At 41.8% G+C, this 15,012-nt stretch overlaps 1 protein-coding gene across 1 annotated transcript in view; it reads right to left on the bottom strand.

The window, feature by feature from the left end:
- Positions 1-34: 34 nt before the first annotated feature.
- Positions 35-15,012, bottom strand: part of gigyf1a (GRB10 interacting GYF protein 1a) — a 17,759-nt gene continuing 2,781 nt past the window's right edge. The window contains 22 exon segments of the mRNA XM_020620491.1: positions 35-1,803; positions 2,452-2,596; positions 2,908-2,952; positions 3,701-3,864; positions 4,058-4,215; positions 4,372-4,598; positions 5,943-6,050; positions 6,053-6,151; positions 6,577-6,714; positions 7,388-7,461; positions 7,568-7,904; positions 8,301-8,467; positions 8,620-8,794; positions 8,975-9,132; positions 9,571-9,756; positions 9,906-10,026; positions 10,206-10,432; positions 12,486-12,685; positions 13,118-13,226; positions 14,399-14,516; positions 14,683-14,778; positions 14,945-15,012. The exon segment at positions 14,945-15,012 is cut by the window's right edge and continues 24 nt beyond it. Of these exon segments, the coding sequence (XP_020476147.1) occupies positions 1,736-1,803; positions 2,452-2,596; positions 2,908-2,952; positions 3,701-3,864; positions 4,058-4,215; positions 4,372-4,598; positions 5,943-6,050; positions 6,053-6,151; positions 6,577-6,714; positions 7,388-7,461; positions 7,568-7,904; positions 8,301-8,467; positions 8,620-8,794; positions 8,975-9,132; positions 9,571-9,756; positions 9,906-10,026; positions 10,206-10,432; positions 12,486-12,685; positions 13,118-13,226; positions 14,399-14,516; positions 14,683-14,778; positions 14,945-15,012 (3,188 nt within the window). The 3' untranslated portion in view covers positions 35-1,735.

Below are 15,012 nucleotides of genomic sequence, written 5' to 3'. Positions count from 1 at the left end.
TAAAAAAAGAAATACACACTTCACATGGCGATAAACAAATTAAAGAAATTTTTTTTTAAAAACAACAAAAATAGCAGCCCCAAGTGCTTATCTTAGTCCAAATACTTTTTAAACTTTGTATATAATGTATATATTCATATATATTTTTCATTAAAAAAAGAAAACTCGTCATTATCAAATTGCAACAACAAATAAGTGACACAATATGCTAACATGTCATGCACCGCTCTGTGCACTTGCACATTAAGATGCTGTATTTTTTTTTCTTTCGGAGTCAGAAACTCGAAACCTTTCATTCACAAGTTCGAGAGCTGACAAAAGGCAACGCGATCACACCCAGGGAAACCGTACTGGACATGGATCACCCCTAGACTAGAAATATTTACGATATAAACTTACATACTTTACCTACACTGTGCTGAGCACTGACACACATCACACACTCACTCAAAAAAGAGTTAATGTCTCAATGGCCACGCAGCCTATCCAAGTTCTTAGGCACAAATGTGCATTCATACACATACAAAAAAGCATGTATTCAAAATGAGTACCTGTAGTCTTAACTCATTTCTATGAACAGTAAAGGAACATCCATGCACACAAAGAGCCTCATTCAGATCCAAACACACAGTGAAGTCCCTCATGATTTGCCCGGTCTGCTAGTCCTCACAGGTCTACAGACAGGTCTCCATGGGGAGAAGCTAAGGGAAAGAAGCTAGTGGTGGTCATCGTGTGATGAGCACAAAGCTAACATTTACAAATGAATGCATTTCTATTTCATCTATCTGAGGATGAAGAGCTAGTGAGAGAAAGGATGTGTTGTGCAACTGCCCTCTCCCTCTCATTCACTCTCAAAACATACAGATCAAGTCCCTGTATGGAGACGGGACGAACACTGGCATGAACACACACACACACACACATTCTAAATATGAGAATACAAAATTACCATTTAAACAAAACAGAAAAATGGCCACTTAAGCAACAAATGAAAAAACATTGTGCAGACTGGTATATTACTGACACAAATCTCAGTCATTCATACACATTCACAAAAATATTCACTTCTAACACTAACCCCATTTGTTTGATTTTTTTTGTCATTTTTTTTAGGCAAGTGCAAATGTTCAAGTTTTTATACTCAATTTTTCGATAGCTTTAGTTTTTATATAAATGTAAAAAAAATGCTAAACAAGAGAAATATCAACAGTGTTTGTCTTTTGAGAAAGGATTTGCTCTCTGATAAGGTTTCAACTAAAGGTCCCCCTGACTTTGTAAACCTAACAGCCAAACCATTCACCCCACCAACTATTTCACCACCCCCTTCCAGTTCCCATGCACATGGATAATGTGTATGTACACATACCGCATGCGCACTGATTCCAAACGCACGCGCACGCACACACACACACACACACACGGGGAGAAAAAAAAAAAGTCAAATCCCTTCTCAATAAAGTGCATTAGTTCAATATAAGGTGCTTAATCTTTTGAGTGCCAGAGGATACCCATCTTCCTTTTAACCTCACCCTTCCTCAACTCCTCTCCCCTGCTCAAGTGATCAACTGATGCAGCAGGGAGCCCTTTTTTCTTTTCAGAGGGAAACACTTCCCCTCATGCTCGCTCCCTTCCTACTCCCACCCATGGTTCCCCCAGCAGTGCACATTCATCATCAGGTTTGTCTGATTAAAAGACAGAAGGCCTCAGGTAGCTATTGCTGCTGCGCTGCGTCACATCAGTATTCATCCGCCATGTCCATCTCGTTCAGGCTCAGACACTCGCCCGTGTTGTGGAATGAGTACCCTGCAGGGAGGAGGGAAGGGCAAAGAGGGCAGAGACAATAGAGAGAGCTCACTTAGACAGTGCAGACAGGATAGAGATAAAATCCAGAAATTATGTGACTGTCTCAATTTAGGAACCCTTTGCAAATGTAAGCAGCAACTACCTGAGACAATAAATCATCACAAACCATAGATGAGGGTCCATTTACCTTTCCTTATGTAGGAAGAAGACATCTAAGCTAAGAAGAAAAAATGTGCTGGAATTTTTTACAGTGAAAAATTCTGAGTATGTACAATGAATTTTACAAGCTCTGTGTTTTTACATGCATCACATTTGTTTGGCCACCTGTTTCCATCCACTTCAGGAGTTAGCCAGTTGACAGATTAAGTAAATTTGAGACATAAGCCCACCCTGAGAGCAAAGCCTACTTGCCACCTGGAGTGCTGCTGCTCCAGAAAGCTGCACTTCTACTTTGTGCAGTTTTGTCAGACTCCATTTGACTCCTATTGATCATTACATTTTCCCCATTTTCTCTTATTTTGTATTCAAAGTCTAACTGATGTGGGAGTGTGTAGCACAGTTGTGTTTATATAATCACAATGCAAATCTATGTTCAAGATATTTAAAGCCAGCCATTTATTTGGATTATTCACAGCTGAGGCCACATACCTAAGATGCTGGGGTCAGAGTGCAGCATCATGGGCTGTTTCTTCTTCATCTTTACCCCCTGGTTGTCATAGAGTCCAGCCTTGCCCATGTGGTTGGCTTGAAACATGGACTGCAGGGTGCTTGGATTCATACCTCGCACAGACTCCTAAAAAAAAAAAAAGCAGAAGGAGGGATTGGCAGGGTGAAATGTGGAGAGTGAACAGCTATCTGTTCAGATAAGCTAATTACACTATGGTGCTGAATAAATCAACAGATTTATTTCTCTACAGCACCTGGGGAGCTCAATTTATTTACTCGTCTGTAGGAACACTTAGGTCAAAAAATGTGCAACATTCACCATGTTCTGCCAGCTTCATTTGGTTTAGTTTAAATAAGCACAGTTATTATGAAAGATCAAATTAATATTGATACACCAGAATCTCTCTGTTGATGAGTACAGTATAGATGCTTGTTTACCTGCAGAGGGAAGTTCATGTTCAACCCAGCCATTTCTTTTGATAACTGGTATAATAAAGAAGAAAGGAAATTTGGTTTGGTTACATTGTAACAACACAAAAGGATTTTCTTGCAGTAATCCTAAACTCATAAGTAGTATTTTAGATATACATTTAGATCATATTATTATAAGCCGAGTATTACAAGTTTGACTCTATAAAACCAGCATTTGCACCATTCACAAATGTCTCAATAAATCACCTCATTAACACAAAGCATAACGGCCCATTCTCTAAATGTTTAAATCAAAACTAAGTACACAGCATGTAACCAGTTTCTTGTTACTTGAAATGTTTGTTTTTTAATTTGAGTGCAAGGCTGGGTTCTTATGCACAATTCAACTACATCTTTTAAAATGGATTATGAAGACTGCATGGTTGGGCAGTGAATGAGAAAAACTGATATTACAGCAGATACAGGGATACAGACAACAGCTTTACTTGTTGCTTTCATTCCCTCCCTGACTTTGACTCATTTCTAACTTTAGCACAAACTTAATATCTGCCACTATAAACTTTAGTAACATTTAACACTGTGTCCTCAGTAAAGGGTCCAACTTTGTTTCTTTTAAAAAGGTCAGATACTGAGTCACTAGCCTCTGACACATGCCTTCAGGGGGAGTCATAACCTTTCTTGCTTCACAGAGAGAAGAGAGTTTGTGCCAGGTTAAGCCGGTGACTTTTCCTTTTTTAGTTTTGAATCATGAACTAGGGGGTTGGTTTTTGACATATGTTGTTTTTGAGCTCAGACCTACCTGCTGTTGCTGTCTCTGTTGGTTGGCTTTCTGTTTGGCACGTCGCTCCAGAAACTGTTTGGCAAACTCTTTGGCTTCCACTGTGTCCCCTAGGTAGGACCGGATGAAGTCCAGTACTGCATAGGGAGACTCCACCTCCTTCAGGTAGGCCACAATTGTGGCAACTAAATAAAAACAAACAATTTTAATTTTTAGCAATGGCACAGTTGTAGGGACAGAGGTTGACATTATTTCACTTAATGCAAATATAAGTATTCCAATATGTGCCATTTAACACCTAGCAAGCAACTAACCAAGTTCAGACTGAACTCTCCTCACCCTGGACACTGCTAAATACATAAAAGCTGAGCAGCCTACCATCCAGAGAGGAGGAGGAGTTGTTGGCAGAGGTGTTGAGAGCGTGCAGCATCTGTTCACACCAGGTGGTGAAGCCATCCTGAGGCTTCATGCCCTGCAGCAGCTTCAGCAGCTTCTCCTCCTCCTCTGTCCGCTTACGACGCATCATGTATTGATCACTGCAGAAGTCATACAGGGATAACAATATATTACAGTGATCAACTGACAAATTTATTTGTAATGTTATCTGTAGCAGCAGGATCTCCAGTGAAGATGCAGTATTTTTTTAACATGGGACTTCCAACATTCAAATTAAACTGATTAAAAACACATACCTGAGTGATGGGCTGCTGCGACTGTTCTTCAAGCCCATGTTGTTGTTGCTGTTACCACGCAGGCTGGCCTGATTCTTCACAGCCTCATCCCACATGCCCATGCCCATGCTGCCTGAAGAGCCTCCACTGCTCCCCTTACCCTCCATACCACCAGGCGCGCCCCACATTCCAACACTCTCCACCCACTGCCCTCCCATGGAGGAGTTCCCCATTGACATGCCAGAGTGCTGGAAACAGAGATAAAACAGGTTTTATTATTATAATAATAACAACTAAATGTCTTTTTTTGCATTCCCTACAACACGCTAACATTATTACCTCCACCAAGAAGGTTACGTTTTTACTGGTGCTTTTAACTTCATGCCTAGAATGCTTGGACAAAAAATTCAAGGTAACATCCACATACAGTACACTAAAGTATGATCTGCTGATCCAGAACATTCAAATTTATGGGCCTCATGGAAAGCCTACTAATGTGAGTTAACAAATAAAGCTACAGACTTGCAACAAAGGTCTAATACCAGCTGAAACTCTGCTGACTCAGAAGGGTGTGAAAAGATTTGACATACACTGCCCGGCCACCTGTGCAATTCAATGCAACACTTCCACCTTAATATATATTTTTTCAATTTAAATCACTTGTATTGGCCAAGTATGTTACATACATAAGGAATTTGTCTTAGTACAGAACTCAGGCAGCCATCTGTGGTGCGCGCGCACACACACACACACGGTGGCGCTGTCCCTGCAAGGTGCTGCTCTGGTTATCAGGAGCAACTTGAGGTTCGGTGTCTTGTCCAAAGACAGTGACATGTGGACTGGGGAGAATTGGAACTGAACCACCAACTTATGGGTCAGGGGACAACCACTCTACTTCCTGAGCCATAGCTGCTCCTTATCTGTGTTTATAAAGCTCAAAATGTTTGTTTTTTGGTAAAATTATTATAAATGTATAAATTCAATATGTTTATTATTGAGGTCATAGTTAAAGGTGGTGTTGTTCTGGACTACATTATAATCTGGAGGTGTTCCTAATATCCTGACCCTCTCAATGTATCTGGGAAGGACAAACATATACAGACACCTCTAAATATAATGTAGTCCAATATAACACCACCTTTAACTATGACCTCAACAATAAACATATTATTGAATTTATACATTTATGACAATTTCACCAAAAGCTGAACATTTTGAGCTTCATAAACACAGATGTTAAGGCAGAAGCGTTGCACTGAGGTGCATACAATTATACAGGTGTACCTAATAAAGTGGCCAGACACTGTATCGTCATAGGTTTCTGACCTGGATCCTGAAGAAAACCACTATAACTGAAATATCATTGTTCTTGAATAACTTTCAACTAATAATGATATCAATGTGATTCCAAATGAGAGGTGTAGGTTTTCACAGTCAAGGAATAATATTATAAGGGTCACACTATAATAGGAATACTGCTTTTAGGTGGAATGGCATTATGGGGAAATTAAGCTGCCTTGGCAGAGGTTTGCGCTTTCTCAGTGCTGACTAGGCTCTGTATGAAACCTTACACTTGTATAATTGAAACTTACGCGGTCTCTCTGCTGCTGGGCTCTTTGTTGCTGCTGTTGCTTTAGGAGCCTCTCTGCTTCCTGCTGCATTTCCAGCAGAGCTAGAGCCGGGGGCTTTCCTGCCTTGGACGGGAGGGCGCCCCCCCCCAGCCTGACCCGCTTGCACCTGGACCCTGCTGCTGAGGAGCCTGCTGCAGCAACTTCATGATCAGTTCTTGCTGCTGTCGGCACTACACGAAAATACAGAAATCAGTACTTATATCAAATCATTTTTTTTTTTTTTACTGCTGGGGGAACAAACCCAGTGACAAGCATCTGACAAATGTAAACCAGACCTAGAGATGACCTTATCCATACATTGGATTATATAATAACAGCCAGTTTCAAAACGATCATTATTAATTGTGATGACTAAATTAATGACACAGATCACTCACATAAACTCAAACATCTGGTAATGTAACAGAAAATGTTACATTTCTTGTTACTGGTCATGTTTTAGAGCTATATTTCCCAATTTAGGAAAAGCAACTAATACCTCAACACACTGGAATATTGAAACAAACGCTTCAGAGGATCTCTACTGACTGTCATGATCTAATCTAAACAAAACAAAACAGGGACGGTGGGGAGAAATATCCTTCCTTCATCTCACCTGCTTGCGTCTGAAGAGCTCCTCCTCTTCTCTCCTCTTTTGCTCCTCCTGTTGCCTCCTCTTCTCCTCCCTCCGCTTACGCTGCTCCTCTTCCTCACGCTTCACCCTGAGTTCAGCGTCTCGCCTCTCCTGCTGGAGCTGAAGGTGAGATACCAAGTGTCAAATAGAATCAAACTGAGGTTAGCTGATCTTTGTATTTCACTGTCAGAAATATTTCAACAATCAAACTGACTTCAATAGTGTAAAATGCTTCAAATGCACACAATGCATACATACACAGTTGGGTGACAAAGGAAAAACTTTTTAGTAAAGTGACTCCAGAACAGCTTCAGTGCTCCTTTGTTGGAGGGAGGAAACATTCTTCCAAAACATATTCCCACGCTATGTTCGACACACTTTTTTATACTCATTAAGCCATTTGGCAACCTAGAGCTGCAATTAACCAGCAACTATTTAGAAGGAAAAGTCACCAACATTTCCTAGTTATACCTTTTAATATGAGGAGTAGATGTGAAAAACTGACTTTGTATTTGTTAGTTGGGTAAAATAAAGCATTTGAAGACGCCACCTTTGATTCTGCAAAGTCAAAATGGGCATTTTCCCCCATTTAAACATTCTGTGAATAAAAAGAAATCAAGAAAATAAACAGAATAATCAGTGACTTTGGCACTTTTTAAAATGTCTACTCATTTACTCAGGATTTGCCTTAATTTGTCTCTCTATCACACACCCACACTGGTGTGGCAATACATGGGGGCACTTAACAAATGTGGATGCATTCTATACTTGAAATGCTTGCTACTTTACCCACCTTTTGAAGCTGTTCGAGAGTTGGACCCTGAGTAGAAGGATTCATTGTTATGTCCCAAAGACTGGCTTCACTGCCTGCAGGGAGATTAGATTATTTTTACCACATGATACACCACCTGCTCATGCATTTTCACTGCACACGTATATTTACATGCACAACAAGCTGCAGACTACAAGGCACCTGACAGCTGTGAAGCTGAGGTATGCATGTCCCACATGGACCCTGTATCTGGCACTGACATCGACCTGTTCATCGAAGGCATCATACCCTGCTCACTGCACCTGGAATGCACACACAGAAAAAAACAGTCATATCACAATTTCCTCTGATGCAAAATGAGAAACTAGGGCACAAACACCTTTGTAAACACTGGGGTGGACATGTTAGATGATAGCTACCTTCACTCACAGACCCACCTGTTAATGAGCTGGAATAGCTGCTGCTGTTGGAGCTGCTGATAAAGAGCTGCTGCTGCCAGCTCCTGTTGCTTTTTCAGGCGCTCCTGGTCCAGGTTTCCCTGAAAAGAAAAGAGAGAGAGAGAGAGAAAGAGAGAGAGAGAGATCACCAGTCAGTACAAGGCATCTTCAAACTCAGGATACCAAAACACAGTTCTACATACAAAGTGGGCTAAGTTGAACAAACACCAACTTTGCCACATTTAAATGGAATCAGGGGACTCATGACCACATTTGGGGTGCTGTATGAAGTGGGATTAACTTCAGAAACTCTACAATAACGTCCCTCATTGTTGTCTTTTAGCTCAAGCTTAATTAGAATTTTCTATTACTACATCAATCTTCCCTGTCTTCTGCATTTTCCCCTCCCCATCCTCTATGTTGGCTGAGCTCTGACTCACAGTCCCAGCGGGCCCCCGGGTGGGCTGCGGGCGCTGCGTTGGTGGTGGCTGTCTCACCAGCAGGGGCGGCGGTGAGGGCCCTGGGGCGAAGGGCATGCGGCCCCACATCTTGATGACGTCACCCAGGGGTTGGAAGCCCTCGTCGCAGCCCCGTTTCACCAGCAGGGTCATGGTGAAGTAGCCAGCCTGGAACCACTCGCACATCTCCAGCGTGGTAAATGGACCTGGTAGGTTTATAAGAGAGGGGAAAAGGATGAGATTATGGCACAAACCCTGTGATTCTAGACAATACACTACTGTAATCCATCAGAGGAATAAATGAATTAATATGCTATGCTTGTATGCACAAAATATAAATTCCAGTGTGTGAGTCTACCCTGGATCTCTCCCTGTGGGTCTTTGTAGAACCACTTCATGGCAGCCTCATGAGTCAGTGGCAGAGCGGCTGCTGTGTTCCTGCTCTCCTGCTGCTGCTGCTGCTGCAGAGCCTGGGTGAAACACTCCTCCTCCAAAGAGGTGTCTTGCAGAGAAGCCACCATCTTTTCTGCCTCCTGCACAAGTGCACATATTCACTGTTTATTCAACTTAATGAGTCTGATAGTAACTAAGTCAGTAGCTGTTAACATTCTCTGAGGAAATAAGACTGTTCAGCTGAGTTAAATGCAATTTCTGTTATGAATGCATAACATTTCTGAGACAGCTGCTTGAAATCTGCTCCCTAATGTTCCTACCTGCTGCAGGTGCTTCATGCCTTCATCATCCTCGGCATCTCCTCCAGATAGAGGGAGAAGAGGAGCAGCAGCAGAGGACGGTGGCGGGGGAGGCAGAGTGGAGGAGGTGGCGGTGCTGGGGCTCAGCTGGGCCTTGGAGCCTCCTACTGGAGCCATGTCTGACACAAAAACAAGAAGAAACATTTGTAAAACAATGGCATCTATTTTTAGAGTATCTATTTAAGGGATGGTAATGCTGGATTGGGGGAGACCACCTACTCACTCTGCATTTGATACAGCACAGCAGCAGGTTCAGTAAACAAGATATTAAATGACTGGGGCAAGACATATTATATATCAAACCAAAATATCAACATGGCTAAATTTCCTCTCTAACACACTGTCCTGACAGTAAAAGGGCAGAATGTAAGAGGTCACACACTCTGAAGTATCAGAGCCAGGATAAGGATCCTCAAGATTTTAATCAGAATCTGTAATTTAAAAAGTTGCATACTTTGGACAGTGAAAAGAGAAAGTTAACTCTTTGCAAAATTCCTGTGTAGTTCAAGTTTCTCAAGTGTACCCAACCAACTAAAGTTCAAAGTGATTTGACATACCTTCACCAGACGTGCTGTTGGCCTTGATAGGGTGGCTGTTGCTCAGCTGAGTGTTATCCATCACTGGGCCTGTGTTGCTGGGTTGGGGCTCCAGGGATGGAGGGGTGCAGTGTGCTGGAGGAGAAGAGGAGGGTGATGCTGGCTTTGCCTCACCATCGGCAGCAGCAACGTCAACTTCTTTACTCTCTGTGAGGTGACAATGGAGCATATGAAGAAGGGGGAAAGAACAAAATAAAAATTTTAAAAAAGTCTAATTCTTTGTAGGGCAGTAACCAAGGGATAGGTTTATGGCACAAGGTGCAAACCCATTCTAAAATCATGAGGTCCTTCATTACCCTTATCTTTGTCTCCTTCAGCACTGTTCCTCTCAGTGTCAGCTAGGCTCTCCTCCTCTTCCTCCTCCTCTATCCCCTTAAAGTCCAACTCCTCTTCCAGGATCGTCTCCTTGCCACCCTTCTAATTACAACAACGAAAAGTGAGTAGAGCAAATTCAAGAGTGTGAACACGTGCTCATGGACATCCATGAGACATCAGATAAAGACTTAACTTAAGCACAAACAGGTACTCCACTTAAAAAGTTTGCTATTGTGAAAATGTTAACACCAAAAATATTTCTCCCCACATACACCACGCACCTTCATAGGCATAAAAGCGCCTGAGGAGTCAAAAGTGCCCATCTCCCCGTCCTCCTCATCTGTACACCACTCGGGAAGACCGTCTCTGTCATCCTCTAGTCCCTCACTGCCTGCATGCCGGCGGACACCATGGCCCTCCGAGTCCCGGAAATCAAAATCAAACTTCCTCCGACGACTCTCACCTGGACCGCTGTGATCCCGCCAGCCTGCTGAGCGAGGACCACCATCTGAAAGATTGTGATATTGACCATGGGATAGGAAAGAAGATACTGTCAAATAGCATAATCACATTAGTAATGAAAGTGAATAGGATCCTACTACAGAAGCGAGGTTTCACAACAGAGAAACACTGCTAAGCAACAGCCTTTGCCCTGGCAGTCATGTGGTTAAGTCTTGGGATCCGTTATATCTCACCCTCTGGGCCTTTGCTGTTGTTAACCAAGCTACAGTAGAGGTGAAAATGAGTTTAAACATGTTGTTTGTAGAAAGTCATGTAGTTTCTTAAAACTTAAAAATGCTAGCCTTCAGAAACTGCAGAAGCTTTAAAGTGCAGATTAGTTTCAATGAAACCTCAGCTGTTGCCTCCTGTAGAAATCACTTCACTGCCACTAGATGTCAGTGTATCGCAGTTTAATTTGGACCCGCTGCACACATTGTTTATCTGGGGGTTATTATTAATACTGGGTGCAAACAGTGGAATGAACAGCAACATAAATCACCATTATCAGCTTTCACCATGTATGGTGTTAGCACCATCTATTCTGACTTGAATGTGATGTGCAAAACATGTAATTACACTAAAATGAATTGTCACATCAGACTTTGTATTCTTCTAAAACCACACAGTATTACTGATCACATACAGAATCCAAGAGGCCAATTAACACAATTCACATATTAGCTGATCAGGGCTTTCCTGATTAGAAACATATGAGGCTACAGTCTCTGTCAAATTTTCGTTCCACCTACAGCTCTGGCATGTGTATTCACTGGTTTCTAACCAGTGTTGCATTCAGTGGATTTGCCATTTATAACTGTAATTGCGGCATTACGCTAATGTGTTGGCACTGTTTTGCAATCAGCACGGTGCACCAGGAAAGGCGCTGCCAGAAGTGCCAAGGAGGAAGAAAAGAGCTTGAATTTCTATTTATTTTGCATCCAAGCTCCTTTGGTTCTGTAAAAAACGCTTCCTAAATTAACATTACATCCCATCAATGTAATATTTTCAGCACTGCAGATTAAAGGTAAGTTTTGTTGAGAGCTGGAGGCGGTACAAAATTATGGCACGAGGCAGATGAATCGTAATTTTCTATGCAAGAAAAACCTTTTACTCATCAAGTAAAGGAAAAACACATTGGAGAAGCCCTTTGACAAATTCTTTAATCTATAAGTTGTGGGGGGAACTAAAATAATTGTCTTAAAAAAAACTAATTTTATTTTGACTGTAGGAAGAACACTGTAGTGTCCTATAGCTGCATGAACCCAGACCACAGGGCTCTTGAAGACTGGTTCAAAATGATATGAATGCCTCAAGAAAAGCAGCCCCACCTCAGCAGCTATGAGCCCTTTATTTGCTTATGCAAACTGGGCTGTGCTTATTTTGACGGTTTGAATGTAAATTCTGTAGCCATTTAATTGCATGATTGTAAACTGAACATCTCCTCCAGCACCAAATATATAAGCAGCCACACCACTGATGAAATGGATGAGATCACTGGTAGAGATTTTAAACAACTTTGCTGTTTATTAAATGTGTAAATTAACACATTGCTTTTATGCTGCATTTCATTTAATGATGAAGAGGGCACTTACAGTTTCGAATAAAACAGTGTTTATATGATACGTATATAATTATTAGAACTCCTAAAACAGGTTGCTTGTAAAAACTGTTTCCTCGAGTCACTTGAAGGCACAGCGCACGTCCACACATGATCACCTGCTTATATACATATTCCAGGTCTGATGCAGGACCGACCTATGGTATTTTGTGGTTTTTAGTAGTTCAATACAAAGAGGCTCATTTAGTGGGGGAAATAAACTGAATATTAAGCACAGCCTGTCATAAAGCATCAGGGCTGGGTTGGTGACATGTTAGGGCTGCATGTTAAGCCCCCCCAAATACCAGTGAATAAAATCCTATCAATGGTGTGTGGTAAGCCAATTTTAAAAAGTATTATTATAATAAGTATGAGGCTTTTGTTTTTCTCATACATAGCTTTCATTTTCAACACAAGAGTTAGAGGCAGTACTACAATAAATAAATGTTTGTATTTCTCATACCTTCCCTGCGGGGCCCAGCAAGTCTCCAGTTGCTGCCTGGCTCCCCCTCATCCTCCTCCTGCTCCTCCCGGAGGGTACGCCAGTTATCGCTGTCAGCCCTTGTGTACTCCTTCCTCCCAGGACCCCCAGGACCTACAGATTCTTCAAAGCCAGGACGCCCCACCTCCCGCCGCAGCGGTTTCTCAAATCGACGCTCACCCCTGAGGACAGGAGGGAAATGGGGGTGAGAAAAAAAAAAAAATCATAACTGATAAACAGAGGAAAACAAGTTCAAAACATTAACCAGTTTTTATCCTAGAGAAACGTGTCTAGCTAAAACTGGCTAACTCTTCACAACATGTCACACCAGATACCAGTTCAAGCATTTTATTCAGGCCCATGTAGGAAAAACTGCTGAAGAAACGTAACAAAGTATACTTGAGTTTAGCCTAGCTAGAAAAAAAGAAGATGCCTGCAAGAGTGAGATAAATAACCTTATGAAAGCAAGAACCTACAAAAATACCAGAGCAGATTATAGAGTTTATTGCACTGGATGACAGTTCCCCTCACCAGTGAAGAGTTACTAAACCGTAGAGCACTTGGAGCCATAAGTGATTTGACACTGCCTGAAGTTCAGGTATTGTTTTTCTTACCGGTCATCCCAGCTCTGGCTGCGGTGTATCTCTCGGACGCTACGGCCGAAACCCACCTCTGCATCTTCAATACTTCTTTGGTAGAATCCACCTTCACCACGGCCGCGTCCTGATTATGTACACACAAACACAGAGGGGGTGGTGTTTATATTTAATATAACCATCATCAGAAGGCAAGAACGTGCCCTCTGAAACGGTTCAACTCATTTTCTGCAGTCGCCTGCAGTTCTGTTAATCAGCCTCATCATTTTGTTTTTTAAATAATTTACCAAACACTTACATACATGAAAAAAATGTCCTATACCATTGTTTGCCAACAGCCACACACACCAACACTGAGGTCCACACAACATCACTCTTCTCAGTTGTTTCCTTAGTTGTCCTGAACTGGGCGGCTAGTGTTTAGCTTGGCTATTCATATGTGCAGAGTGCTGTGTGTGCATGAGGTGAGATCATAAGCCCGTTGGTTTTAGATGGGAGGGCTGTTAAGGGGTCAGTTAAATTTAAAAATTCATGCTATACGTACAACCAAAAAAAGATTTTGTATTTCCATAAGTGGGGTAAAACTATGGAATAATTTAAGTGTGGACATAAAAAATAGTAATAGAATTTACGAGTTTAAACACAAATATAAAGGTATGTGTCAATCAAGATATATGCAAGAACAGGCTCAATGATTAATTAGATGGAACATTGTGGGTGTGGTGTATGAATGTTAACACTGTAATAATTCTTTAGTATATTACTTGTGTGGTGTAGAAGAGAATTATTTATGTAGAGATACTGCTTGCAAACCAATGATGATAAGATGATGTCATGGGGTAGGACTGGATAAGTCTGACTTCTTCCTACTCCATTCAAGCATGTTCTAGGTATAAGCAAAGTGATATTGGATTAGCATTTGTTGGATATGTGTAAAATTATGTGTGTTGACATATCAACTGTCTTTACATGCTGGAAAGAATAAATCAAATCAAATCAAATCTGTTCAGACAGGCCAAGAGGAAGTGTGCTACATCAAGATGGTGGAAGAAAAAGAGGAAATAAACACTTCAGAGGGTGGCTTGAATAAACTGTTTTCCTTTCACTGGATAGTAGCCATTCTAGTTTCAGCCAAGCGTTTTTGGTGCATTTCTGTTGGTGTTGGACTTAGTTTTAGTGCATGTGGTTGTGGATTTATCATAAGAGCACTTAGGCTGAATCAATGCTCTACTTTTTTTTGTTGCTGTTTCTCTTCTAATGGTTGTCTGGGAGGGGGATTTTTCTGCCTTTAGTTTTTACCTCGACCACCTCGTGTGGCCCCTCGCCCTCGGACCACTCCAGCTGGGGCAGCTCCGCCCCCCCCTTTTCCCATGAGCCTCAGCACTGCCACACTGTTCACAGACATGGAGAAGTTCCTCTGCAGACAGAATGGAAAGAGCAAGAGAGGAATGTGAGGAATGTTAGCTCATAGCCACATTTGTCAACCAAGAGAAGAGCTCAATCTGGAACTGAGGTTGTATCTCAGATGAAAACAGCTCTAATTAACAGGTAGCAGTGTCTGTGAGCAAGTGTTTGTGGCAGACCTGCTCCTCCTCAGTGAGAGGCACCAGTGCCAGTGGCTGCATGGGCTCATCTTGCAGAATAGCAGCAAACTCCTTATCCTGCATGTCCTCTGGGACCTAAAAAAAAAAAGAACAGGCACTTAGAAAGCCAAAAAGTGTTTAGAATGTGCCTCATCACTTTTAGCACCAATAACATCCTCAACTTTTCAAAACAATTAAATACCATTTTTCATATTCTGTGATTTATCCATCCTGAGAGGAACATTGCAGTTTTCCCACCAACCTTGTTGTCTTTGATATAAAGTGCTAACATCTCCTCTCGGCCGTAGCGGTACTCGGCCAGCTTGTACT

The sequence above is a fragment of the Monopterus albus genome, unplaced genomic scaffold (assembly GCF_001952655.1).
Source record: "Monopterus albus unplaced genomic scaffold, M_albus_1.0 scaffold238.1, whole genome shotgun sequence".
NCBI classification, from domain to species: domain Eukaryota; kingdom Metazoa; phylum Chordata; class Actinopteri; order Synbranchiformes; family Synbranchidae; genus Monopterus; species Monopterus albus.
This window is presented reverse-complemented; position numbering and strand designations above follow the sequence as displayed.